The sequence below is a fragment of the Gobio gobio genome (genome assembly GCF_949357685.1).
Source record: "Gobio gobio genome assembly, chromosome: 15".
Lineage (NCBI taxonomy): Eukaryota > Metazoa > Chordata > Actinopteri > Cypriniformes > Gobionidae > Gobio > Gobio gobio.
The window spans coordinates 14336035-14361843 of record NC_137108.1 but is presented as its reverse complement, the minus strand read 5'-3'; the positions used below and the strand labels follow the sequence as shown (position 1 = coordinate 14361843).

The window sequence follows — 25809 nt, the reverse complement described above, 5'->3', positions numbered from 1 at the left end:
AAAAGTTTGTAAAACACTGATTGCAGTTTACAATAAATAAACTAACTGGAGTCTGAACTTTCTATTCTATTCTATTCTATTCTATTCTATTCTATTCTATTCTATTCTATTCTCTCTCTCTCTCTCTCTCTCTCTCTCTCTCTCTCTCTCTCTCTCTCTCTCTCTCTCTCTCTCTCTCTCTCTCTCTCTCTCTCTCTCTCTCTCTCTCTCTCTCTCTCTCTCTCTCTCACCTCAGTACCCCTTCAATCAGGCTTTGCCCCAGTCCCCCCCAACCAACACATTTTTCAGTGTCCAACAACAAGTGATTTTATCGTTCATTTGTCCCTTTCTCCTTACGTTTCTCTCTCTCTCTTCACAGTGTAACTCTTCATCTTTCTCTGTGGCATGTGATGGCCCCTCTCTTCCACAATTCAGCTTGCTGGACCAAATCATTTTGATACAAAAGAGGACCAAGAATGACTTTTTCTTTGTGAATGTTTTTGGATACATACATGTTTCAAGCCATTCTGCTTTTGACCTTTTCAAACTTGGATTTCTACATTTTTACTGGTGTGTCTATACCAGATTTCTCATTGTGTGAGTGTGTGCAGCCCGTGGACAAGAGAGTGAAAGCATGGACCCTGCCTGGATAACAGTGTCTATTTCTCTCCTTTTGAAGTGTGTGGAGTGCTCAGGAACTGGTAAGACTTTGATCATTTATGTATTATTAATACGAGATCCTTTTGTAACAATGATCATTGCTAAATACAGATGAAAAGAGAGCAAATTACACGAAATATAGTTTTTTTTCTTTGACGCTTTAGTAACATTTAATTGTGGAATAATTAAACTGCTCTGATGTGTCAGACACTAATGTTTGAGTAAAAAAATTAAGAAGTGCTCCATAAAATACAAAACGAATCTCTTTACTGTACGAAACCTTTCTATATTCTTCATCTTTTTTTAGCAACAGAATGGACATATGCAGGTAATACAGTTCTTTTTTCCCTCTCGTTCTCCGTGATTTTGTGACAGATGATTAGGATATCATAGATAACATATATGAATAATGAAAAATACTTATGAATTACTTTGGCTCAGAGCTCCTGTGAAAAAGCCTTTTGTTTTTCTGGAAAAGAATCTTTCCATATTTTCAGCAAGCTTAACCTTTCCCAAGAGAGAGAGAGAGAGAGAGAGAGAGAGAGAGAGAGAGAGAGAGAGAGAGAGAGAGAGAGAGAGAGAGAGAGAGAGATAGAGAGAGATAGAGAGAGAGAGAGAGAGAGAGATAGATAGAGAGAGAGAGAGAGAGAGAGAGAGAGAGAGAGAGAGAGAGAGAGAGAGAGAGAGAGAGAGAGAGAGAGAGAGAGAGAGAGAGAGAGAGAGAGAGAGAGAGAGAGAGAGAGAGAGAGAGAGAGAGAGAGAGAGAGAGAGAGAGAGAGAGAGACAGGTGCAAGAGGTTGCATATAGCTTAATTTGATGCGAAAGAATGGCATGATAAAGAATAGGAGACTGCTCTGCTTGAACAGGAATGCCATTTTGGGACAACCCATTGTAATCTTGTGACATTCTTGTCATAATAAGGCTTTTGGATAAGCCATATTTTGCATTGTATGAGCTAAACTTGTTACGTAATCAGTGCTAATGAAGCACTAAATACACAACAGGCCCAGCAAATTTAAAAGAATAACAGTGTGCTGAAATGCAAAATACTATTCAGGTGAATCTCATGCAACCCGTCAACAATTTGTCTAAATTAAATAAATAAATAAAATAAATTATATTTTGCTTAATTAAAATTAAGCCTATATTTTACTACTGTATAGATGGTGATGACAAATTTATTTTTATGACAATTAAGTCTAATATGCAAATTCTCATTAAGTATTTATAAGTCATGGTTGAATTTGGTGTAATGCATTTAATTTATGCAGATATAATAAAAAATTGTATTCTGCTTTTATATTTACAGTAAATTACTGAGAGAAATTAGGGGATTTGGGGTTGGCAAAATGTGCTTCACGCGACAAACTACACGCACATTCCAGGGCACATTTTCATGTGTGTGCCATTGTTGTGATGCAGCTCATTATTTCTGAATAAAGTAGTTACTTTGTTGAGTGATGCTTTGTTCCCTGTCCATGTTTGGGGCAGCTCGCAAGAGGTAAACTGACAGAGGCATGGAATATGTGTCTTGCAGTTGTCATAGAGATCTCCTTGGCAACCACAGATCAATGAGAGCAACTTTGCCTCCCCCTCCCCATATTTTGGAGTTGAACAGGGGTTTGGGGGGATATTTGTGGTGAACAGCGAGACTGAGTGGGCCTCTAATCCCTGTGTACACAGAACTGACTTGGCACCAAGCTGAAACACCCAGACGCATATGCAAAGTTTTCTTTTGTTGTACAATAAAACAACTTTTTTTCTGCCTTTTCTTTCTTTTCTTTTTGTTGCTCTGTCCCCCCTTTCTCTTTCAATATCTAATTTCACTACAGAATGTTTTATCACTTAAAAACGTGTGTGTACTCTGGGTTTGTAACCACGTGTTTCCGCATTAACTTTGCATGACTTAACACTTAGCTAATACTTAACTATGAGCTTGCAGAACATGATGTAAACACTCACACATTATTTTTAACTGGTATTTATGTAATTTATAATTCCACAAACATTTTCATTGACTGATTCCCACACCAACATTCACCTCACTGTGGTACCCTTTTCTGGTTGTGTTAGGTGCTGTGGGACAAGCAGAATGGGCTGAGTATTTTCCTGACTGTGGTGGTTCTAGTCAGTCACCCATAAACGTGGACACATCACAAACACTACATGACCCAACGCTAATTCCCGTGCAGCCCCTGGGATACAACCAGCCGGGTAAAAGGCCATTCTCCCTCTCCAATAATGGCCATACAGGTAAATTGATATTTTTCACCCATCCAAAATGGTCACATACTTAAGCTACTCCTCGTTTGGTGATTATTTATGTCAGGTCAAATCAACTATACTACTACTATAGTGCTTTTCACAAAACAAACACGTTTCAAGCAGCTTTAGATCATGATGGTAGTAATGTTTATCATTTCTTAATATGTTTATTTCTTATAGCAAATCAAACTATATTCCAATTAAAATACATTTAGAAATTTTGTATTTTTATTTACATTGATACACTGAAAAAAATAAGTAAGAATGACTTAATTTTTCTTTGGCACATTTTTGCACGCATATTTTTTAAAGTAAATTTCACATATGGAATTAAGTAAACTCTTCTTTACTATGTTAAGTAAAATTAACAAGGAAAGTAAGTAATTGTTTTTTCTGTAGCATTTACGTCATCACACTGTAAAAATAAATCAGGTCTCCAATTGAAAATTTTCTAGTGACCGATCAAATCTAAATTTTTCAGTTGGCCAAATTGAATTTCTGTGAATTGATGCAATTTAATTAACAGAAATTCAATTTGGCCAACTAAAAAATTTAGATTTAGAAAATTTTCAATTGGAGACCTGATTTTTTTTTTTACAGTGCACAAAATAATTGTTATCAGTGTACTTAAAAAAAATAATTAAAAAAAACGTACTCTTAAAATTGAATAAATGCCTTTGCATATTGCAATGACATTCATACATTTCAAGAGTGGCTAAACTGTTACTTTTGGGTGCAACAATATGATGTCATATTGCTCATGCTCCGCCCACGACCGCTGAAAGACTGTCCCATATTAGCATATTTCATGTGTCTACACGCCCCACGGAAGAGAGTAGTGGGGTGAGCAGTAGCTCATTATCAATTAAAGAGATGCACCGAAACGGGTTGCTGTGCAGCGAGCTGATTTTGATGCTGCGTTCACACCAAACGCGAATAGAGTGTCAGGAGCGAATGATTTCAACGTTAAGTCAATAGAAAGGCGCGTAGACACGCGTCTGGAGGTCCTGCGGCGCGGTAGACGCGTTGGACACGATTCTACCTCATTCGCGCCTCAATTTGACGCGAATTGAGCGCCTTGCGCGAACGTGCTTTTTGTGCATTCACGCGTTTGAAGCGAATTCGCGTCTGACGCCCAAGTTGAAAAATTTGAACTTTGGCATCAATACGCGCCGTGTTAACCAATCAGGAGCCTGCTTGCTGCTGTCACGTGGTAAAGTGACGTGATGAGAAACCCTGCATAATTTAAAAATACTACTATTGTGTCACAAAATAAGGTTAAGACTTTTTCAGGTGAGAATGTAGTTGTTTAAAGCTCAAACCTGTGGTTTATTTATGAAAAGAGCGCCTATTTAAAAAAAATAATCTTGTGTTTTTGGAGTTGTGAGATCCAGGCGATCAGCGGCGCTCAGCGCTCATTAACCCCGGCGAGAGCAGCCTTTCTTATGTTGAACACAATATTAACTTATTTGTTATTATTAACTTAACTGTTGTATAAGATCAGTATCGCATTTGCACTCATGCTATTCTGGGTTGAAAACAGAACTTGTGTGATATTGCAATCGTTACTCATGTTATAGCATAATGAGATAACAAGGGGGGTGGGATCCAGACAGAGACAGGAGCACATAGCCCAAAATAACAGAACACCACATGTGCTACACGAGACAGGACAGGCATGTGACATTACCCCCTCATTAAGGACGCTACCAGATACTCCTCTAGGGACGGGAGGGACAGACCAGGGCGGGACGGGAGGGACAGACCAGGGTAGGGCGGGACAAAACAGGGCGGGACGGGACGGACAAACCAGGGCGGGACGGGATGGGACGGACAAACCAGGGCGGGACGGGATGGGACGGACAAACCAGGGCGGGACGGGATGGGAGGGACAAACCAGGGCGGGACGGGATGGGAGGGACAAACCCCGGACAGGTGGCCAGGGCGGGCCGCAGAGTTCAGGGTGCCAGGGCGGCGCAGGCAGAGCAGGACACCTCGGCAGCGCAGGCAGAGCAGGGCACCTGGGCGGCTCGGGCAGAGCGTGGCGCCTGGGTGGCTCGGGCAGAGCGGGGCGCCGGGTCGGCGCGGGCAGAGCGGGGCGCCTGGGTGGTGCGGGCAGAGCATGAACCCCCAGTACCGGGACCACCGAAACCAAGACCACCGAAACCGAGACCACCGAAACTGAGACCACTGGAACACTGGAACTGGGTCCACCGGAACAGGATCCACCGGAACACAGACCACCGGAACAGAATCCACCAGAACTGGGACCACCGGAACAGGGGCCACCAGAGCTGGGACGGATGGCGCCTTCCTTCTCCTCCTCCGCTTTGAGACCACCGGAGCTTGGTCCACCGGAACTAGGACCACCGGAACAGGGACCAACGGAGTTTTCAGGACCATGGTCCTAGGAGGACTGGAGTCCAGCCGGTCCACAAACTCCCAGAAATCAGGAGTCCCCATCTCCTTAGGACTGAGAGGCATATCTAGGCAGAGGTTGAAGACCTGAAGATCCGACAAAGATTGAAAACACAAAGGAACTTATAAAGGGGACAAATCAGGCAGGTAATGAGGGAACAACAGGTGGGGCAAATGAAACCAATAATGAGATAATAAGGGGGGTGGGATCCAGACAGAGACAGGAGCACATAGCCCAAAATAACAGAACACCACGTGCTACACGAGACAGGAAAGGCATGTGACAGCACAGAGTAAAAACACTCTGAGACTAAAACTCAAACAGGGGCATTTTTGCCGCATATCTTGAATTTTATGGACATTCTAACTAAGAAGCACTGAAATGGTTTGGTTAAAGACATTCTAACTAATACAGGTTTTTGGAACAACACGAGGGTGAGTTACATTAGGTGTTTTTATTTTCTTTTTGGGGGAACTAACCCTTTAACTTATTTTCTGGATTATTGAAAGTATTTTTTATTTGACCATGTAGCCTACTGTATCACTCTGCAGTCTCTACACGTGAAGTAAAATAATTTCAAGTTAATTTATTTATTTGAAAAGTAATGTATCTGTAATATGATCATGCATGCTCAATTTATAAAAGTAAAATTAAACCATTTATGGTTTAGTGTTTTGTAGCCTACCTGCTCTCTATTAGCAGACTCTTCGCAAAGTTAGCATAGGCATAAAAACAAACATCTAATACTCTATAAGCAAAACTGGACAATTAGATAAAATAATATTTCTCGCTAAATGTGAACAAGACTAAAATTATATTATTTTCTGTATCTTTTCTCGGGTATGCCTATCTCATGAACGGACATGAACGGTTCTTTATTGCATTGGTCATAATTTATCTTTGGCTGCATCTTCCTAATTCGTAATATGATCAAAGATTACATATGTGGACGTGTTCGGAGAAATTAGCCATTGAAAAAATATATTTTAACTACCAGTATGTTTAAATGAACGAAATGACTGAATGGAATTCAAAGTCGTCAAGTCAGTAAAATTAATCTACAGTATATCACTGCTGCATATGGGTGAAGTTACACACAACACAACGTGTATAAAGAGAGCTTATTTTATCTATAATCAAGTGCGTAGCAGCCATTATAGCCCGCGTTTTACAACTATTTGAGCGAATGCAGACTGAGTGACAAATCATTCATAAACAGACTACTTCTAATCTACAGCCTCCTCATTGCTTCTCTGCATTGGTTATTGGTTATGACACAATAAAGCACTCTTTTCATCACATACCGCCACAGCAAAAACTGCACATTGCAACCAGTTTCAGAAAATTGTTTGGTGCGATATGATTCCAAATTTAGGGGGACCAGAGGGGGGGCAAGCTTGTTGACACGGGGGCACTGGCCCCCCTGGCCTCCCCCCTAGAACCGCCACTGCTTGTGTGGATCTAACAGGCAATCTTTGGTGTAATGAATCTATAATTTGTTGTCTGCCAAATAATTTTGACTGAGGGCAAAGAGAAGTTTCATAACTTTATTTGTTAAGGATATTTAAATATACTTGCAGTGAAGATAATGTAGTGCGTTGCCTGGATGACATTTGTGTGGCTATTATTGTTTAATATATATTTTTAATGAAAATTAAAAGAGGCAGAGTGGTGTTTTATGACATTTTTCCTGGAGCGCCTTGAACGCACATCTATTTAGCTTCAAACGCTCAATTTATACAACTCAATGGATTCAAAATGTTCAAGCATCAAACTAGATGCGGTAGACGCGATTTTGGCACTCTATTCGCGTTTGGTGTGAACGCAGCATGAGGAGGTAAAAAGGGTGTAGTTTTACACAAACATTGAGGAATTTTAACCAAAGTATGTTACAGACTTTAAATGAAGACCCTAAAGATTCATACCCACTTATGGAAAATGGGTATTTGATGACCCCTTTAAATCCAACCATTTCACCAATCCTGTCCCTAAACTTACCCCCCATATCCTACCTTAATAGCAAATATTTTTCAATAAAACATGAACACAATACAGTAAGCACATTGTACTCAATTTTTTTTTATGCAAGTAACAGTGATGGGTTAACGCATTACACGTAATGCAAGTTACGTAAGCAGATTGCTTTTTTTCAAGTAACTAGTAAAGTAGTGCATTACTTTTAAATTTACAACAAAATATCTGTTACTTTTTCAAATAAGTAGCGCAAGTTACGTTGTTTTCCCATGTATTGACTGACAGCTCTCCTGTCCCCATGTTGAGAGAATCATGAGTAATGTGCAGAGTTGTTGTGTGCGCTGTGTAAACATGATGGTTATTGTAGCTCTGTGAGCAGGCATTTACTCATCTCACCTGCACAAAAAGTAAAATGCAAGTAAAATGCAAACTCAGAATATTATGCAACCTTGCAATATTTAAATATGTTAAATTACATTAATATTCTTTATGTATTTAATATCACTAACAATTATTAATCAATGTCTTTGCAGCTGACCTTTGATGATACAATTCAACCATACTAATAAGGAAAAATGACTTTAGATAAACAAATTTGTTTTTTTTTTTAATGCTAAAGTAAATGTTGAACTTTCTTCTGCAGCAGAGCTGAAAGGTTTGTTTGAGCTGTGCCCTCTACTCTACAGGTGTGAATCTGTATTTCCTTCAGCCTGAGGTTTATTCATTTTACTTTTGGTGTGAAAGGGCCTTTACATTTGCCACATTTGTACTTTTTTGTTATTAAAAAACAAACAAGCAAGCCCAGCTTAGATGATAAAAAGTAAAGCAAAAGTAACATAACACATTACTTTCCATAAAAAGTAACTAAGTAATGCAATTAGTTACTTGTTTAGGGATTAACGCAATATTGTAATGCATGACTTTTAAAAGTAGCTTTCCCCAACACTGTAAGTACACCTAATATAGAGTCTGACCAAATGCGGTTTAACATGACCCTCTTCTTTACTTCAACCTTCCTCTTGTTTTCTCACAGTGCAGATGACATTGCCACATTGGATGGGCTTGGCTGGGTTGCCATGGCATTACAGTGCTGTACAGCTGCACCTGCACTGGGGTAATGGAGTGGGTGTCGCTACAGGAAGTGAACACACCATTAATGGACAGAGCACTTCCGCAGAGGTGTGTGCTTGTATATTAGTGTAAATATTTTTAAATACAGCTTAAAAATATCTCCAGACACACTCAAAAAAAAAAATTCTTGTCTAAACATAAGATTTATGTATTTGAATTACATATACATTTTCCATGCATTTGGATTACATAATTTTAACATAAACAAATTAATAAACTTAATGTGATTCATATATGAAAGTCATACATAAATGTAACAGGTAAGATTTATGTAATTGTATTGATAAACTGAATGTGATTCATATATGCCAGTTTTACGTAAATAAAACAGTTAAGATTTATATAAAAGTGCACAGAAAAACACCCATGTTAAATTAACACTTCCTAGTGTTCATGTGTGTGCTCACTACTGGGTTAAAGTACCATTGAAGCAGTGTTAAAGTTAATTAGACAATTGAGTGATGATTGATCATTAATGATGAACACCTGCTAATAATGAGCAGAATCACAGAAGGAAAGAGAAACACAAACTACAACTGACTTCAGCCACAGCCTTATATAAAATCAACTGAAGATAAAAGAAGACATTAAATCTCTGAAGATCTCAGCAGATGAGGATTAAACAACTTCACGAACAGCATTACCAGCTTCACGCATTACTAACCAGACTGACTATATTTCTGTAATTTCTGTTTTAATGAAAATAATAGTTTAATTTGAAGTCACCATGCTGGAGATGAGTGTTTGCTTTAGTTGGCAAACCCATGACTCTTTAACTTTTTAGTTTTTCTCTGGTTCCTTTAATTGTGTGTTTATAAAGCACATTTGTTATGACAAGGTGGGGGTGTGGATTTGTAGAATTGAGTCAAAGTATTCAGGAGTTGAGTGCGGGGTGGCTCTGTAGGCAAGCGTCAGCGCTTTAAACTTGATGCGAGTGGTAGCCAGTGCAGAGAGATGAAGAGAGGTGTGACGTGGGTCCTTTTGGGCTCGTTGAAGACAAGACGTGCTGCTGCATTCTGGATCATTCAAAGTGTTTGGATCGCACAAGAGGGGAGTCCAGCCAGAAGCGCATTGCAGTAGTCAAGTCTAGAAATAACCAGGGCCTGTACAAGAAGCTGTGTTGCGTGCTCTGTTAGGAACAGTCTAAACTAGAGCCCTGCGCGGGACTGTTTTCTTCATCCCGCTCCCGCCCGCACCCACCGAATTTCTGACCATTATCGCCCGCTCCCGCAACGTATGTGTTACACTCCCGCCCGCTCCCGCAATATGTATGTCCACTCCCGCCCGCACCCGCAAAACTCAGAGAATTTATTCCCGCACAATAATAGAGATGCATTGATTTTGTGTCTTCTCCCGTCCCGCAGGGGAAAAAAAACATGTATTTGTATTGATATTATTAAAGAGATTCATGGGGTTGTTTGTTTCGTTTCCCTGGCCTGCATGTAAAAAGAAAAAAAAGACAAATACATTCAAATATAATTTCGTTTTTATCAAAAACTTTGCACATAAAAATAGACTGCTTTGCAAAACAGAAAACCAGATTGAGAAACAAAAAACAGATCCCAATTCCGTCGAACGTGACCGACTGAAAAGAAACCTGAGAAAACATGCTTCAACAGAACGTAATGTGAACACAAAATAGCAAACGGACATTTAGAAACAATCCATTTCCACTCACTAAACTTCTATGTATTGTTTGTCAAAAACACCAAACAGTCAACTTGACCTGCAGGGAGTGCTGAGCGTTTTTGGTGAGGTATGATCAAGTATCTATGTATTTGCCAGCTGCGCAATATGTGGATACATATAACGTTATACCGCATGACTTTGCCTACCAAAACAATTGAGAAACTTCTCCAAATGTCAGACTTTCCTTGCTTAGCTTTTGTGCTGTAAATACCTCGTTTGAGGTTCTTTTCTACATCATCTATTGACATCTTCTCCATCATGTCGTTAGGCAACCTCCCTATCCCGCCGATTCCCGCAGTGTTTTTTTTAGCCGCCCATTCCCGCCCGCAGCAAAATTCAAACCGCCCGCTCCCGCGAGATTTACGTTGGGTCCCGCGGGACCCGGTGGGACTCAATGCCAATGCAGCCCTCTAGTCTAAACCTTCTGATGTTGTGGAGCGCAAACCTGCATGAGCGAGCTGTCTTAGAAATGTGTTATTTGAATGACAACTGGTCATCAAATGTTACTCCAAGATTTCTGACTGACTTTGATGGGGAAACCAAGGATGTACCTAACTGGATGGTGAAGTCATGTTGTATAGTGGGAATGATGGGGAAGACGAGAAACTTTGTCTTTGCCAGGTTGAGCTGCAGGTGATGTTTCTCATCCATGCAGAGATGTCAGCCAGACAGCTGGAGATTCTTGCAGCTATTGTGGGGTTTAAGTTTATTAACTTGTTTATGTAAAAATTATGTAATCCAAATGCATGGAAAATTTATATGCAAATCAATTACATAAATGTTATGTTTATGCATTAATTTTTGAGTGGAGAGGTCACTACACTGAATGCTGCATTGCACAAGATTTGTTCTGATTAGTAGATTACTCATGTTTTTAATTAGACTGTATGCTCAGAATAGCATACAGCTAGGGGGGGGGGGGGGGGGGGGATAAGTAGTAGGGGGAAAGGTGGGACTGAGTACAGGGGCCCCACAACGATCGCCCCAAAAAGCAATTTCAAGGGGGCTCAATGTAATAAACTACGGTGGCCCAGTAGTGCACAACACAACGAAATTTAAAAAGCATACATAAGTTCACAACACAACAAAATAAATCCACAACACAACGGAATGAAACCATAACGAAATCAAGCCACAACACAAAGAAAAATCCACAACACAACGAAATCAAGCCACAACACAACGAAAAATCCACAACACAACGAAATAGCCACAACACAACGGAAATGCTCCCAACCACTCGGGGGCACTCGGATCGCTGTAAAGTTGCCACTGTTCTATAGAGTTGGCAATCTTACAAAGAAATCAATACCACAATTAGTTTTAACAGTATGTAGGCTAACCATTGTTTATCTATATGAAATATTAATTTTAAATCACATCACCTACATGCATTATAGCTGCATATTTATGCTCGAGAATGCTTTGACCCAATACCACGGCGCTAAGGGAACGTCTGCCAATTCCACCAATTGGTTGAAATGTATAATTAATATGAATTAAAATTACTTTTAACATTTAAAAACAGACATGTTAAAATTCCACAGCTTGATTGTATTGGTAAAATTGACTTAATAATGCACAACACAACATTGGAATTTGAAAATTAAAAAAAAAAAAGTTAATTTAATTCATACAAATTATTTCAACTTGGTGGAATTGGCAGACGCTCCCTTAGCGCCGAGGCAGCGGGTCAAAGCGTTCTCGAGTATAAATATGCAGCTATTATGCACGTAAGTGATTTTTAATTGATATTTCATGTCGATATACAACTGCACACTTAAAACTGATCGTAGTTTTTAAATATTTGTAAGATTGGCGAATCTATATAGAACAATGCAAGGAAAACTAACTTTAGCGCACTCCGAGAGTCCCCTAGTGGTCGGGAGCATTTCCGTTGTGTTGTGGCTATTTCGTTGTGTTGTGGACTTTTCGTTGTGTTGTGGATTTTTCGTTGTGTTGTGGCTTGATTTCGTTGTGTTGTGGATTTTTCTTTGTGTTGCGGCTTGACTTCGTTGTGTTGTGTCTTGATTTCGTTGTGTTGTGGTTTCATTCCGTTGTGTTGTGGATTTATTTCGTTGTGTTGTGAACTTATGTATGCTTTTTAAATTTCGTTGTGTTGTGCACTACTGGGCCACCGTAATAAACTGTACAAAGTGCCCAGAAACCTATTTACCTCACTACTCTCACAATTTCTGGAGTAGATAGTATATATAATCATAAATTAATGTAATCAAGTTTACTGTTCATTTCCAGTGTGAAACTGAAATAATAGCAGCTGTGATGTTTAACATCCTTTTCATTATGTGATCAACCCATCATATAAAAAACAAATATATAATAATTAGATTAAAAGGAATCATAACCATTTTTACAAGATAGGTAGTTCAATTCTGGGCTATTTGTAGAAGATAAAAAGCTCCTAGGTCAATGAGCCTGGGATTTACCATGGCTTCACATGTACTTGTTTTGTCAAAATACAATGAACAAACAAAACGTGTTTTGGATCATACTGATTTACTAACATTTTAGTTACGATAATTCATAAAATAAACAATGCTTAGTATACCAGCAGTTGTGTACCAGTATTAAAAGCTAAAATGTTAATTCTTTATGTATTTAAAAGGCCTCTAGTGTACATCATGCTACACACACTTAAACATTCTAACACAACAATATAGCTGTATAGCAGGATTTTTATTACTTTAATTTATCCTTGTAGCTTTTCTGGGATATGGATTAGCAGCTAGTACCGGTTCCCTTTCGAGAATACTCTCGTATTGCGTTTAGCTAAACGCTAGGGGAATTTCCTTTCCTCAAGATTTTGAAGCAAATTTTTATCCTAAAAATACCATGTAAAACGCAGTGCAGCTGCACAGTTCTCAGCAGGAAGCAGCTGCGTGCTGATTGGCTGTGCCGCTGCAACTGCAGGAACCTATGGCGAGCCCGCTGGGCGGGAAGGACCAATCAGGTCCCTCTTATATTCCCACCACAAGGGGCAGCAGAATTGCCATAGCCAAGGGTATAAAAGACCCTGTCTCGCCAGGTTCGTCAGATTATTTCTTCTTCAGCGACTCACCTCGCTGAGCTCTGGATTGAAGCCTGCCGTCGACACGCACCCAGCGGAACTCTGCAGTCTGAGGACGTCGGATTCTCCGCCTTCAGCCTGTCTTCCAGCTGCGCCATCCGGTACATATCATTTATATACCAATCCGTGTGTTTGCCGTTGCTACACACTCACTAAAAGAGCCGAGATGTTGTTGCAAATGTCTCCTTCCTCCTGTGCCTCGTGTAGAGGCTTTCTTCCGGATGAGGATCGGCATATCATCTGCGTGTCATGTCTCAGACGAGCCCACGCGCAGGCCGCACTCAACCAGGGCGGCTGCCTGGAGTGCGACGAACTGGCGCTGCAGACCCTTCGGGCTTGGCTCGCCAGTTTCGATCCGAATCCCGTCCCTTGCTCTCAGCCTCTCGAGCCGGGTAAGAAGAAACGCTGCGACCAGAGGCCCCCGGAGCGCTCTGACGAGCACACGCCGGTCATTTCCCCACGTGCCTCGCCATCGCCTCTCATGTTCGCCGAGGAACAGCACAGCTCCCCTCTTCGGCGGACCGGAAGAGGAGGAGGATGACAGCCTTTTGCTTGCTGCATCTGAATGCGGGTGGTCGGACATCGTCTCGGAGCACGCTACTTCGACGCAGACTGCCATGAGCGGAAAAACCTCAGTTGACACTGAGCTTATGCGCCTGATACCGAAGCCCTGAAGGACCTGCGCGGCGCCACTGACTTGGCCCTGCGCGCGACCAAGGCCAACGCTCAGGCGATCGGCAGATGCATGGCCAGCATGACGGTGTTGGAGCGCCATTTGTGGCTCAACCTAACCGAGATGAAAGACTCGGACAAGACCACTTTCCTGGACACGCCCATGTCGCCTCCAGGATTATTCGGTCCCTCTGTGGTTGGGTTCACAGAACGCTTCACCGAGGCGCAAAAGGCCTCACAGGCAATGAGACATTTCCTGCCCAAGCGTTCCAGCTCCTCTGCTAGCCGTCACGACCACCAAGGCGGCGCCACCAGCTCACCAGCCTCGCACGGCTTCTAAGCCCGGACAGCGTTCCCGCTCTACGAGCCGCAGCAGACCGCCGGAGCATCGAGGGTCCCCGACCCAGCAATGTGTCGAAACCTGAGCTGCCGAAGCCGTCCTTGCCAGAGGCACAAAGAGAAGGTGGATAATACCCGCTTCGGCCGGTTTACCACCTCGCTCTCTTCCAAAACGTTCCCCATCTCCCTTCAACCAGGTGGCTGGGCACATTATATACACAGCCAACGAGCCCGCAAACAAACGCGCTCTCCTGTACACAAACGCCGCTTTCACGGCGACCCATATGAATCACAAAAAGGGTTTTTTCTCTGTAGGCAGTGTGCCAGCATTAAAGCATGTACCCCTACACTCAATCACCCCCCAAAGTTCCCCAGCCCCCTGCACTCAGGCGGCGGGAAACATTTCTCTCCCAGTCAGAGAGCCCGTGAACAAACGCGCTCTGATGAGCGCCACTTTAACACAATATTAATCGGGCCACCGATTCCCTGTTACTCAGCGACTTGCCCCACAAATTAATTCAGCCCCTGGCTTCGAAAGGCCGAGGCCTGGCAGGCCATTCACGGCATTTCAAAATGGGTGTTGAACATAATAGAACAAGGTTACTCGCCACAGTTTGCTCACAGACCACCGCGCTTTCGCGCCGGTAAAAGTATCAAAACTGTTAATGAAAGGGGCGGTGGAAGCCGAACACCCCTCAAAGAGCGAGTCAGGTTTTTACAGTCGTTACTTCCTTGTACCAAAAAAGGACGGCGGTCTCAGGCCCATTCCAGATCTCAGACATCTGAAAAAGGCCCTTATGAAGCGCCCGTTCAAAATGTTGAAAATGAAACAAATCCTCGGGAGATTGGTATTTCACTGTAGATCTAGAGGATGCCTATTTCCACATACAAATAGCCCCTCATCACAGGCCATTCTTGAGATTCGCCTTCGAGGGGAAAGTTTACCAATACAGGGTGCAACTCTTTGGTCTATCTCTGGCTCCCCGCACGTTTACGAAGTGCATAGAAACGGCGCCAACCCCGCTGAGGCTTCGGGGAATGAGAATTCTCAACTATCTCGACGACTGGCTCATAATAGCTCAGTCAGAGATACAGTTATTAAACCACAGATCTTGGCTTCTCAACCATTTGAAATGCTTGGGCCTCAGAATCAATGTGACAAAGAGCTCGTTGTCTCCCACACAAAACGTTTAGTTTCTGGGAACGGTGTTAGACTCACTACAGATGAACGTGCGACTAACGTCACAGCGCGCGCTCTCTGTTCGGAACCGAGAGGTTTCCCTCAGGTCCGGTGCATACACTCCTCTCAAACACTTTCAGAGGATGTTGGGTCTCATGACCTCGGCGGCGCCAGTCCTCAGACTAGGGGCCCTATTTTAACGATCTGAAACGCAAGTGTCAAAGCACGAAGCGCAAGTAACTTTGTGGGCGGGTCTCGGCGCTGTTGCTATTTTCCCGGCAGGATAAATGGCTCTTGCGCCCGGCGCAAATCTAAAATGGGTTGGTCTGAAGTAGCTTCATTATTCATAGGTGTGGTTTGGGCGTAACGTGAATAAACCAATCCGAGCGTCATCCAACATTCCCTTTAAAAGCAGGTGCGCAAGTTCCATTATGGATTGCTATTATTATGGCGTATTTACCAGGCGCACGCCAGGAGCGGTTCACAGCCGAGGAGACTGATGTTCTTGTAAGAGCAGTGAAAGACAGAGAAGTGAAGTTGTAATGTTGTACATTATGGTCTTTTTTTTTCAGTCTTTCAGTTTTTTCAGTTTTTCAGTCGATTTTTTTTCCTGGTTCTTGACGGACAAACCAATTTGTCAGATGTCCTTATATAGGCTACATATATGTCTTGCCACTATTGGGCAAACAGGTCTTATCCTTAATTATTACAACTAGCCTGAATCATTTGTAAGCTAGATTTATGCCTATTTTTTCACATCTTCGTGGCACACCACAATGATTTCCGTCATCTCATGTGTTAATATTTTTTTAGTGTAACAATTTATGATTTGCAAAAATAACTGTTGCATCTGTGTAGATTACATGAGCAAAGTGTATGCGCGTTGTGCACGCTATACATTATGGTCAAGCATGCGCCCTTAAAATAGCATAATGAACAACACGCAACGCGCCACTGACTTTAGACTAGGTTTTTTCTGGTCAGTGGCGCAATTGTTTAATGGAACAGCAAAATAGCACCAGGGATTGTTTGCGCCGGAACACGCCTCCTTTTTTGCGCTGAACCGCCCAGGTAGCGCAAGTTCATTCACTAGTTTAGCGACGTGCTTCTGTGGAGGGAAAAGCGCGCTTTGCGCGGGTGCAAAATAGGAATGACACATGCGTCGGTGTACAAAGTCAATTGCGCTGGGTGCAAGATAGGGCCCTAGGTCTGTTACACATGCGCCCTCTACAGCGCTGGCTGAATCGCCGCAGGCTGGTTACAAATCAAGGTAGACCACAGCTGTATGTTGGCTCTGGCTCCTTGGAAAAATTCCATCTGGTATCAGATGGGCGTGAGTTTGGGCATTGTTACGAAGTGGAAAGTTATCTCGACAGAGGCATCCAACCTAGGTTGGGGAGCCCTTCACAAGGGCAGGCCAGTCTCCGGTCTCTGGTCAGACTCGGAAAAGAGCCTTCACATAAACTGTCTAGAGATGAAAGCGGTCACGCTATCGCTAAAAGCTTTCCTTCTGTACATAAAGCACCACCATGTCCTGATCCGAACAGACAGCAGGTCAGTGGTAGCCTATATAAATCGCCAGGGCGGTCTAAGATCTATTGGTCTACACACAATGGCGGAAAGAGTCCTAATATGGGCAGAGCACAACCTGCGCTCGCTGAGAGCGACTCATGTGCCAGGAATTCTGAATTTGGGTCCGGACATGCTGTCCAGGGGCAAAGTGTCCCCAGCAGAGTGGTCTCTTCACCCACAAATGATTCAGACAATTTGGGGCATGTTTGGAGAGGCAAAAGTGAATCTTTTCGTCTCACAAGACAATACTTAATGCCTAATATATTTCTTCAAGCACAAGGACGCGTTGGCACACGAATGGCCCAACCTTCCTCTTTATGCTTTTCCCCCAATCTCAATGTTACCTCAGGTCATAGAGAGGATCAGGGAGGGCAAATGCGCTGTGCTTTTAATAGCCCCGCCTGGAGAAATCAACCATGGTTCTCACTGCTAAGTTGGATGTTAGATACAGCCCCGTGGCCAATTCCGCTGAGGAGAGACCTCCTCATGCAGGCGAAACGGCAGATCTGGCATCCCCATTCCGATCTATGGGCGCTTCATGTCTGGCCCATCAACGGGTACATGAGAACCTCTCTGAAAGTGTATTAAACACTATTTCTGAAGCTAGAGCCCACGCGACCAGGTGGCTCTATTCAGGCAAATGGTCAGTCTTTTCGGACTGGTGTAAAGCACAAAGCCTGACCCCACATAATTGTGAAGTGTCAGAAGTGCTCACTTTTTTACAAGAGCTACTGGACGCGGGTCGTTCCCCCTCCACGCTCAAAGTTTATGTGGCTGCTATAGCAGCGTATCACATTCAAGTGAATGGATTGTCACTGGGGAAGAACGATCTTATGGTGTGCTTCCTCAAAGGGGCTAGAAGGCTTCACCGACCTTGCCCCCCTTTAGTCCCTATATGGGACCTGTCCACGGTCCTGGATGCTATGAAAGGGTCAACATTCGAGCCTCTGCATTCAGTGAGCTTAAAGATCCTATTACTCAATACCTCTTTTCTGCTAGCGATCGCATAAGTTAAGCAAGTGGGTGATCTGCACGCGCTCTCAGTGAGCGCCTCTCACTGAAATTGGAATTTGGGCCAAACGACTCTAAAGTCGTCCTCAAACAAAGACATGGATATGTACCTAAGGTGCTTTCAACTCCGTTCAGAGCACAGGTCATTTCACTTTCAGCACTCTCATCATCGTTAAATGAGGAAGATGCTAATTTGCTCTGTCCTGTCAGAACGCTGAGAATATACATAGAGCATTTCGCTGCTTTCAGGCAAACTGAACAGCTCTTTGTGTGCTTTGGCGACCGCACCCGCGGGTGCGCGGTTACAAAGCAGACCTTGTCACGATGGATAGTGGATGCTATCTCGCTGGCTTATGAGTCCAAAGATCTCAGCTGCCCTATAGGCATCAAAGCCCATTCTACTAGAGGCATGGCCTCGTCGTGGGCTTGGTCTACTTGCATTTCTCTGAATGATATCTGTGTGGCGGCAGGCTGGGCCTCCCAGCCCACTTTTATCAGGTTTTATAATTTGGATGTCCCTGCCTTACAGGGGCAATACATATTAACCCCTTACGGCCCGACAGTTTGGTCTGGGTTAAGTATTTGTATAAGTCATAAGCACATTCCTTACATGACTCGAATTGTCTGGTCATTCAATATTCCCAATATTCAATTGGCCCGACTATGTCTGGTCTATACATATTACAACCCCAAATCAGAAAAAGTTGGGACAGTATGGAAAATGCAAAAAAAAAAAAAAAGAAGTGATTTCTAAATTTACTTTGACTTGTATTTCATTGCAGACAATATGAACACAAAATATTTCATGTTTTGTCTGGTCAACTTCATGTCATTTGTAAATATGCATCCTTTCCTGTCATTCAGACCTGCAACACATTTCAAAAAAAGTTGGGACAGAAAAGCATTTACCACTTTGTAATGTTGCCATTCCTTTTCACAACACTTAAAAGATGTTTAGGGACTGAAGACACCAAGTGATGAAGTGTTTCAGGTGTAATTTTGTCCCATTCTTCCTGCAAACAAGTCTTAAGGTGGGCAACAATACACAGGTCTTCGTTGTCGCATTTTGCGCTTCAAAATGCGCCACACATTCTCTATTGGAGACAGGTCGGGACTGCAGGCAGGCCAGTACCCTCTTCCTCCGCAGCCAGGACTTTGTAATGTGTGCAGAATGTGGTTTTGCATTGTCTTGTTGAAATATGCATGGACGTCCCTGGAAAAGATGTCTTCTTGAAGGCAGCATATTATGCTCCAAAATCTCTATGTACTTTTCAGCATTGTGCCTTCACAGAAGTCAAGTCAAGTCAACTTTATTTATATAGCGCTTTTAACAATGTAGATTGTTTCAAAGCAGCTTTACAGTGTTTAACAGGAAAATAATGCAGCATAATTTTATTCAGCTGTATAGCCATTCTGGAAAAAATGCTGATGTCATCAGTTCATTTCAATTATCATACAGTGACAGTGTGGGATTTAGATCAATAATTCGATCTGTAATTTAGTTTAAATGGTTAATTTAGTTTATTAATTAGATTTATTTCGATGTTTAGTTGAAAAATGTAGTGTCCCCAACTGAGCACGCCAAGCCAGAGGCAACAGTGGCAAGGAAACCAAAACCCATTAGGTGACCTAATGGAGAAAAATAAACCTTGGGAGAAACCAGGCTCAGTCGGGTGCCAGTTCTCCTCTGGCCAATTAACAAACAGCGTATTATTAGTATTATTCTGGCAGCTTTACAGCTCAATATATCAATATATCAGAATATTCGAGGGACCGGGGGCAACATGCTGGAGACGGGTTTATTGAGGATGATGTTGATTAAATAATTATTAAAGTGCAATATTCGAATGATCGGAGGCAACATGCTGGAGACGGGTTTATTGAGGATGATATATCGATTTAAGTATTATTTAATTGTAATATTCGAACAATCTGAGTCAACACGCCGGAGACGGGTTTATTGAGATGCCGTGTCGATGAGGCAGTTGCAGGGGGAATCTAATCACGGTTTCTGCAGACACTTCGGGGTCCAGTGTTGGTCTTCTCTGGGCGCAGGTCCACCATCTGAACTGGATACGGCCCGGATCCGGCTGACTGCAGTAAACCTCGGGATAAAACAGAGAGACTATCATTAGCGTAGATGCCATTCTTCTGATGATGTAACGAGTACATCAGGTGTTATGGGAAGTGTTCCCGGTTCCGGCTGACCTAGTTAATGCAGCCTAACAATCATTTCATTGAAAAAGTGTTTGATGTGTATGCCACAGTAAAGAGATGTGTTTTTAGTCTAGATTTAAACTGACAGAGTGTGTCTGCTTCCCGAACAATGTTAGGAAGACTGTTCCAGAGTTTCGGAGCTAAATAGGAAAAGGATCGACCGCCTGCAGTTGATTTGGATATTCTCTGTATTATCAACTGGCCAGAATTTTGAGACAGCAGTAGACGTGATGGAGTATAATATGTTAAGAGCTCGCTCAAGTATTGGGGAGCTAAACCATTTAGTGCTTTGTAAGTAATAAGTAAGATTTTAAAATGTATGCAATGTTTAATAGGCAGCCAGTGCAGTGTTGACAGAACTGGGCTAATATGGTCATACTTCCTGGTTCTAGTAAGAACTCGAGCTGCTGCGTTTGGACCAGCTGGAGTTTATTTATTAAGTGAGCAGGGCAACAGCCCAGTAGAGCATTTCAATAATCTAGCCTTGAGGTCATGAACGCATGAACTAACTGTTCAGCATTTTGCATTGAGAGCATGTGCCGTAATTTAGATATATTTTTAAGATGGTAGAAAGCAGTTTTACAGATGCTAGAAACGTGGCTTTCAAACGAAAGATTGGTATCAAAGAGCACACCCAGGTTCCTGGGTGCAAGTTACCTTTGCCAAGGGCACTGACACAACCCCATACCATGACAGACCCTGGCTTTCGGACTTGTTGCTGGTAACAGTCTGGATGATCCTTTTCTTCGTTGGTCCGCAGCACACGGCGTCCATTCCTCACAAAAAATACCTGAAATACTGATTCATCTGACCACAGTACACGTTTCCACTGTGTGATGGTCCATCCCAGATGCCTCCGAGCCCAGAGAAGTCAACGGCGCTTCTGGACACTGTTAACATAGGGCTTCCTTTTGGCACAGCACAGTTTTAACTGGCATTTGTGGATGTAACTACGTATTGTGGTACTTGACAAAGGTTTGCCAAAGTAGTCCTGTGCCCATGTGGTGATATCGCATATAGATGAATGACGATTCTTGATGCAGTGCCGCCTGAGGGATCAGAGATCATGGTTGTTCAGCTTAGGCTTGCGCCCTTGTCCTTTATGCACTGAAATTCCTCCAGATTCCTTTAATCTTTTAATTATGTTATGCACTGTTGAATGTGAAATATCCAAATCTCTTCCTATCTTTCTTTGAGGAACATTGTTTTTAAACATTTCAATAATTTTCTCACGTATTTGTTGGCAAACTGGCGATCCTCGGCCCATCTTTGCTCCTAAAGGATTAGACCTTTCTTGGATGCTGCTTTTGTACCAAATCATAATTACAATCACCTGTTGACATCACCTGTTTCAAATCACATCATTATTTAACCATTTTACCTCATTACTAGCCCTAAATTGCTCCTGTCCCAACTTTTTTTGAAATGTGTTGCAGGTCTGAATGACAGGAAAGGATGCATATTTACAAATGACATGAAGTTGACCAGACAAAACATGAAATATTTTGTGTTCATACTGTCTGCAATGAAATACAAGTCAAAGTAAATTTAGAAATCACTTCTTTATTTTTTTATTTGCGTTTTCTATACTGTCCCAACTTTTTCTGATTTGGGGTTGTATATATATATATATATATATATATATATATATATATATATATATATATATATATATATATATATATATATATATATATATACTACACATATCTTTGTATGTTATTCTCATTAAATAGCCAGACTCAGGTCTGGCTCATATTGGGGACTATCATATTTTTGGGCCCACTTAGGTCGGCCTGGGTATGGTGTCTCCAGGCTTTCAGAGCCGTTAAGCGAGCATGGCGTTTTGCATTGGGTCCCCTAGCGTTTAGCTAAACGCAATACGAGAGTACTCTCGAAAGGGAACGCTTCGGTTACTTACCTAACCTCGGTTCCTTGAGAAGAGGGAACGAGTATTGCGTTTGCTTGCTGTGCTTCGCTTGCTCAGGGAGTCGCTTCAATCGATTAACCTGATGAACCTGGCGAGACAGGGTCTTTTATACCCTTGGCTATGCAAATTCTGCTGCCCCTTTGTCACGGGAATATTAGAGGGACCTGATTGGTCCTTCCCGCCAAGCGGTCTCGCCATAGGTTCCTGAAGTTGCAGCGGCACAGCCAATCAGCACGCAGCACGTTTTACATGGTGTTTTTAGGATAAAAATTTGCTTCGAAATCTCGAGGAAAGGAAATTCCCCTAGCGTTTAGCTGAACGCAATACTCGTTCCCTCTTCTCAGGGAACCGAGGTTACATAAGTAACCGAAGCGTTCTCCACAGGCCCCAGAGGACCTGTAGAAGTGGTCATTTAACCATTCTCATCTGTGGCAGTATGATAAAGAAATATACAGCAGATACATAAAGGAAGAAAGTTTGAAAATGTATAGCTTATGAATAGTGAGCATATTTAAAAAACAGCTATTATGGTTTTGTGGGTGAAACTCAGAGATAAGAACACCAGGATCCAAATGCAATTTTATTAAAATACCATAAAAGACACATAACTCAAGAAAACAAAACAAAACAAGTATAGCAAACTAAGCACACCAACACAACACCCATGAAAGGACAACACCAGACAATGAACACCGGAAACACTAGGGCTATATAGCCATATTATATACACTAACAAGGCACAAGTGCAAACAATCAGGAATATAACAAGAGGAACTGAAAACATAAACAAATATCAACTAAAAAGTACACAAAACAAGAGCACAGAACATGATACTTAATGGGTTGCTCCTGACCCTGTTGGGTGGGAGATAACGATGGAGAGCACTAGGGAGAGGGATGGAGGTTTATGTGTGCGTGGCCCACACACACACAGGATGGTGGCAACTACTATTGGAAGCACAAACAACAGGGGAAGAACCACTGAACTTGAGGGTGTTGGGACCTCCAGTTGGTAACCAAAAAGCCATTCACTTCCATAGTATTTTTTAAGGGCGTTTTCACACCTGAAAGTCCGCACCAAGGTCCGAACCGAAGTTCATGTTTTGATACTTTTTATATATTCGGTTAGTTTTGGTTTGGTTTCACATTGCAATTATGTGAGCGGACTAAAGAACTTTACATGACGCACTTGCGTCCACTCGTCATCATCTATGTGGGCTGCATCTGGACATTGATTGGTTTGTAAACGGACGTGCGTCTGACGTCAGCGTCTTTGACAAGTTGAATGAACGGACGCATATCGTTGCCACTATTGAACAGTGCGCATTGCTTGACTATTTTTTTATTCGTTACGTTTAAAAAATGACATTTCAAGCTTTATATACACATATTTCTCATGTTTGTGAGGCAAGTAGCCTGCTGAGTTTCGGTTTATTTGAGACGCGCTCCAGTTCATGTGCAAAGCATGTGATCGCTCCCGTGATTATTGCTATAGACTATTTGCTTCTTATTTATTAAATCCAGGCAATTATCTGATTAAACGTTGATTAAAATTAAGATACAATTTATACAGAACGAAATTCACATTAAAGAAATGCTTTCTAAGCAAAATCATACAAAATTTAGTTCAAAATTATTTCTGTCTTTCTGTCTACTGACATATTGCGCATATTTTCACTTTTCATAATCAATGTAGCCTAGATTGAATTTAAAAATAACGTTATAATATTTAAACATAAACAGGAACTTCCTGTAAATGGTCTGAAAGTCCGAACCATACAGAAAATGCTTTCACACTAGAAACGAACCGAACCTTTGTTCAGTTTGATCCAGACCGAGACTACCTCTTTTAGTCGGACCAAATTTCGTCTGTTAGGTCCGGACCGTGGTACGGGGGAGGTTTCACACCTGCAATTTTGATTCGGACCAAACTGAAAAATCCGAAAATCCGGACAAAACAAGGTAGGTGTGAAAACGCCCTAAGTCAATAGATACGGTCAACTGTCTAGTTACCAACATTCTTTAAAATATCTTCAATTTAGATCCACATAAGAAAGAAACTCATACAGGTTTGGAACAACATACAGTGCATCCGGAAAGTATTCACAGCGCTTCACTTTTTCAACATTCTGTTATGTTACAGCCTTATTCCAAAATTGATGAAATTCATTATTTTCCTCAAAACAATACCCCATAATGACAAGGTGAAAGAAGTTTTTTTTTTTTTATCTCTGCAAATGTATTAAAAATAAAAATTCACATGTACATAAGTATTCACAGCCTTGCCATGACACTCAAAATTGAGCTCAGGTGCATCCAGTTTACACTGCATCATTGAGATATTCCTTATAACTTGATTGGAGTCCACCTGTGGTAAATTCAGTTGATTGGACATGATTTGGAAAGGCACACACCTGTCTATATAAGGCCCCACAGTTAACAGTGCATGTCAGAGCACAAACCAAGCCATGAAGTGCAGGAATTGTCAGGATTGAATCGTGGCACAGATTTGGGGAAGGGTACAGAATAAACTCATAATGGAAGAAGTTTGGAACCACCAGGACTCTTCCTAGAGCTGGCCGCCCGGCCAAACTGAGTGATCGGGGGTGAAGGGCCTTAGTCAGGGAGGTGACCAAGAACCCAATGGTCACTCTGACAGAGCTCCAGCGTTTCTCTGTGGAGAGAGGATAACCTTCCAGAAGAACAACCATCTCTGCAGCACTCCGCCAATCAGGCCTGTATGGTACACTCAAAAAAAAAAGATTCTATATGGCACCAAAAATGGTTCTTCGTCATAATCATAGAGGAACCACTTTTTTTGCTATATAGCACCATATCTTAACATGTTCTGTGTATGGTAGTTGTGCTATATAGCACCGTAGATATCGGTGCTATATAGCACCTTAGTCAAAGAATCGTTGAAGAACATCTGAAGAACCGCTGAAGAACCACTGAAGCACAACTGAAGCACCAAAATTGGTGCTATATAGCACTTAAAAAGGTTCCCCTATGATTACGAGCCAAGAACCATTTTTGGTGCCATATAGAACCTTTTTTTTTAGAGTGTAGAGAGGCCAGATGGAAGTCACTCCTCAGTAAAAGGCACATGACAGCCCGCCTGGGGTTTGCCAAAAGGCACCTGAAGGACTCTCAGACCATGACAAACAAAATTCTCTGGTCTGATGAAACAAAGATTGAACTCTTTGGCCTGCATCATGTCTGAAGGATGAGCACTGCTCATCACCTGGCCAATATCACCACCATATGGGGGTGGCATCATCATGCTGTGGGGATGTTTTTCAGCGGTAGGAACTGGGAGACTAGTCAGGATTGACAGAAAGATCAATGCAGCAATGTACAGAGACATCCTTGATGAAAACCTGCTCTAGAGCGCTCTGGACCTCAAACAGGGACGAAGGTTCATCTTCCAACAGAACAACGACCCTAAGCACAAAGCCAAGATAACAAAGGAGTGACTACAGGACAAATACAAAGTTCTGTCATGGTTTAATATAGGTGTTCATGTTCAACAGCTCTGTTTTAATGCTTATGCTGCGTTCACACCAAACGCGAATAGAGCGTCTGGCGCGAGTGATTTCAATGTTAAGTCAATGAAAAGGCTTGTTGACGCGCGTCTGGAGGTCCCGCGGCGCGAAAGGCGCGTTTCGCGAGACACGAATCCG

The 25809-nt window shown here is 42.2% G+C and overlaps 1 protein-coding gene across 4 annotated transcripts in view; it reads left to right on the top strand.

The window, feature by feature from the left end:
* The first annotated feature begins 248 nt into the window (after window positions 1-248).
* Window positions 249-25809, top strand: part of ca14 (carbonic anhydrase XIV) — an 80859-nt gene continuing 55298 nt past the window's right edge. Inside the window, exons 1-4 of one of the 4 annotated variants that reach the window (XM_079837434.1) lie at window positions 355-680; window positions 947-967; window positions 2713-2892; window positions 8331-8476. In XM_079837434.1, coding sequence (XP_079693560.1) covers window positions 614-680; window positions 947-967; window positions 2713-2892; window positions 8331-8476 — 414 coding nt within the window. In that variant the 5' untranslated portion in view covers window positions 355-613. Of the gene's footprint in view, window positions 681-946; window positions 968-2712; window positions 2893-8330; window positions 8477-25809 lie in introns of all 4 variants that reach the window. The other 3 variants (XM_079837432.1, XM_079837433.1, XM_079837435.1) reach the window with 3 other exon arrangements.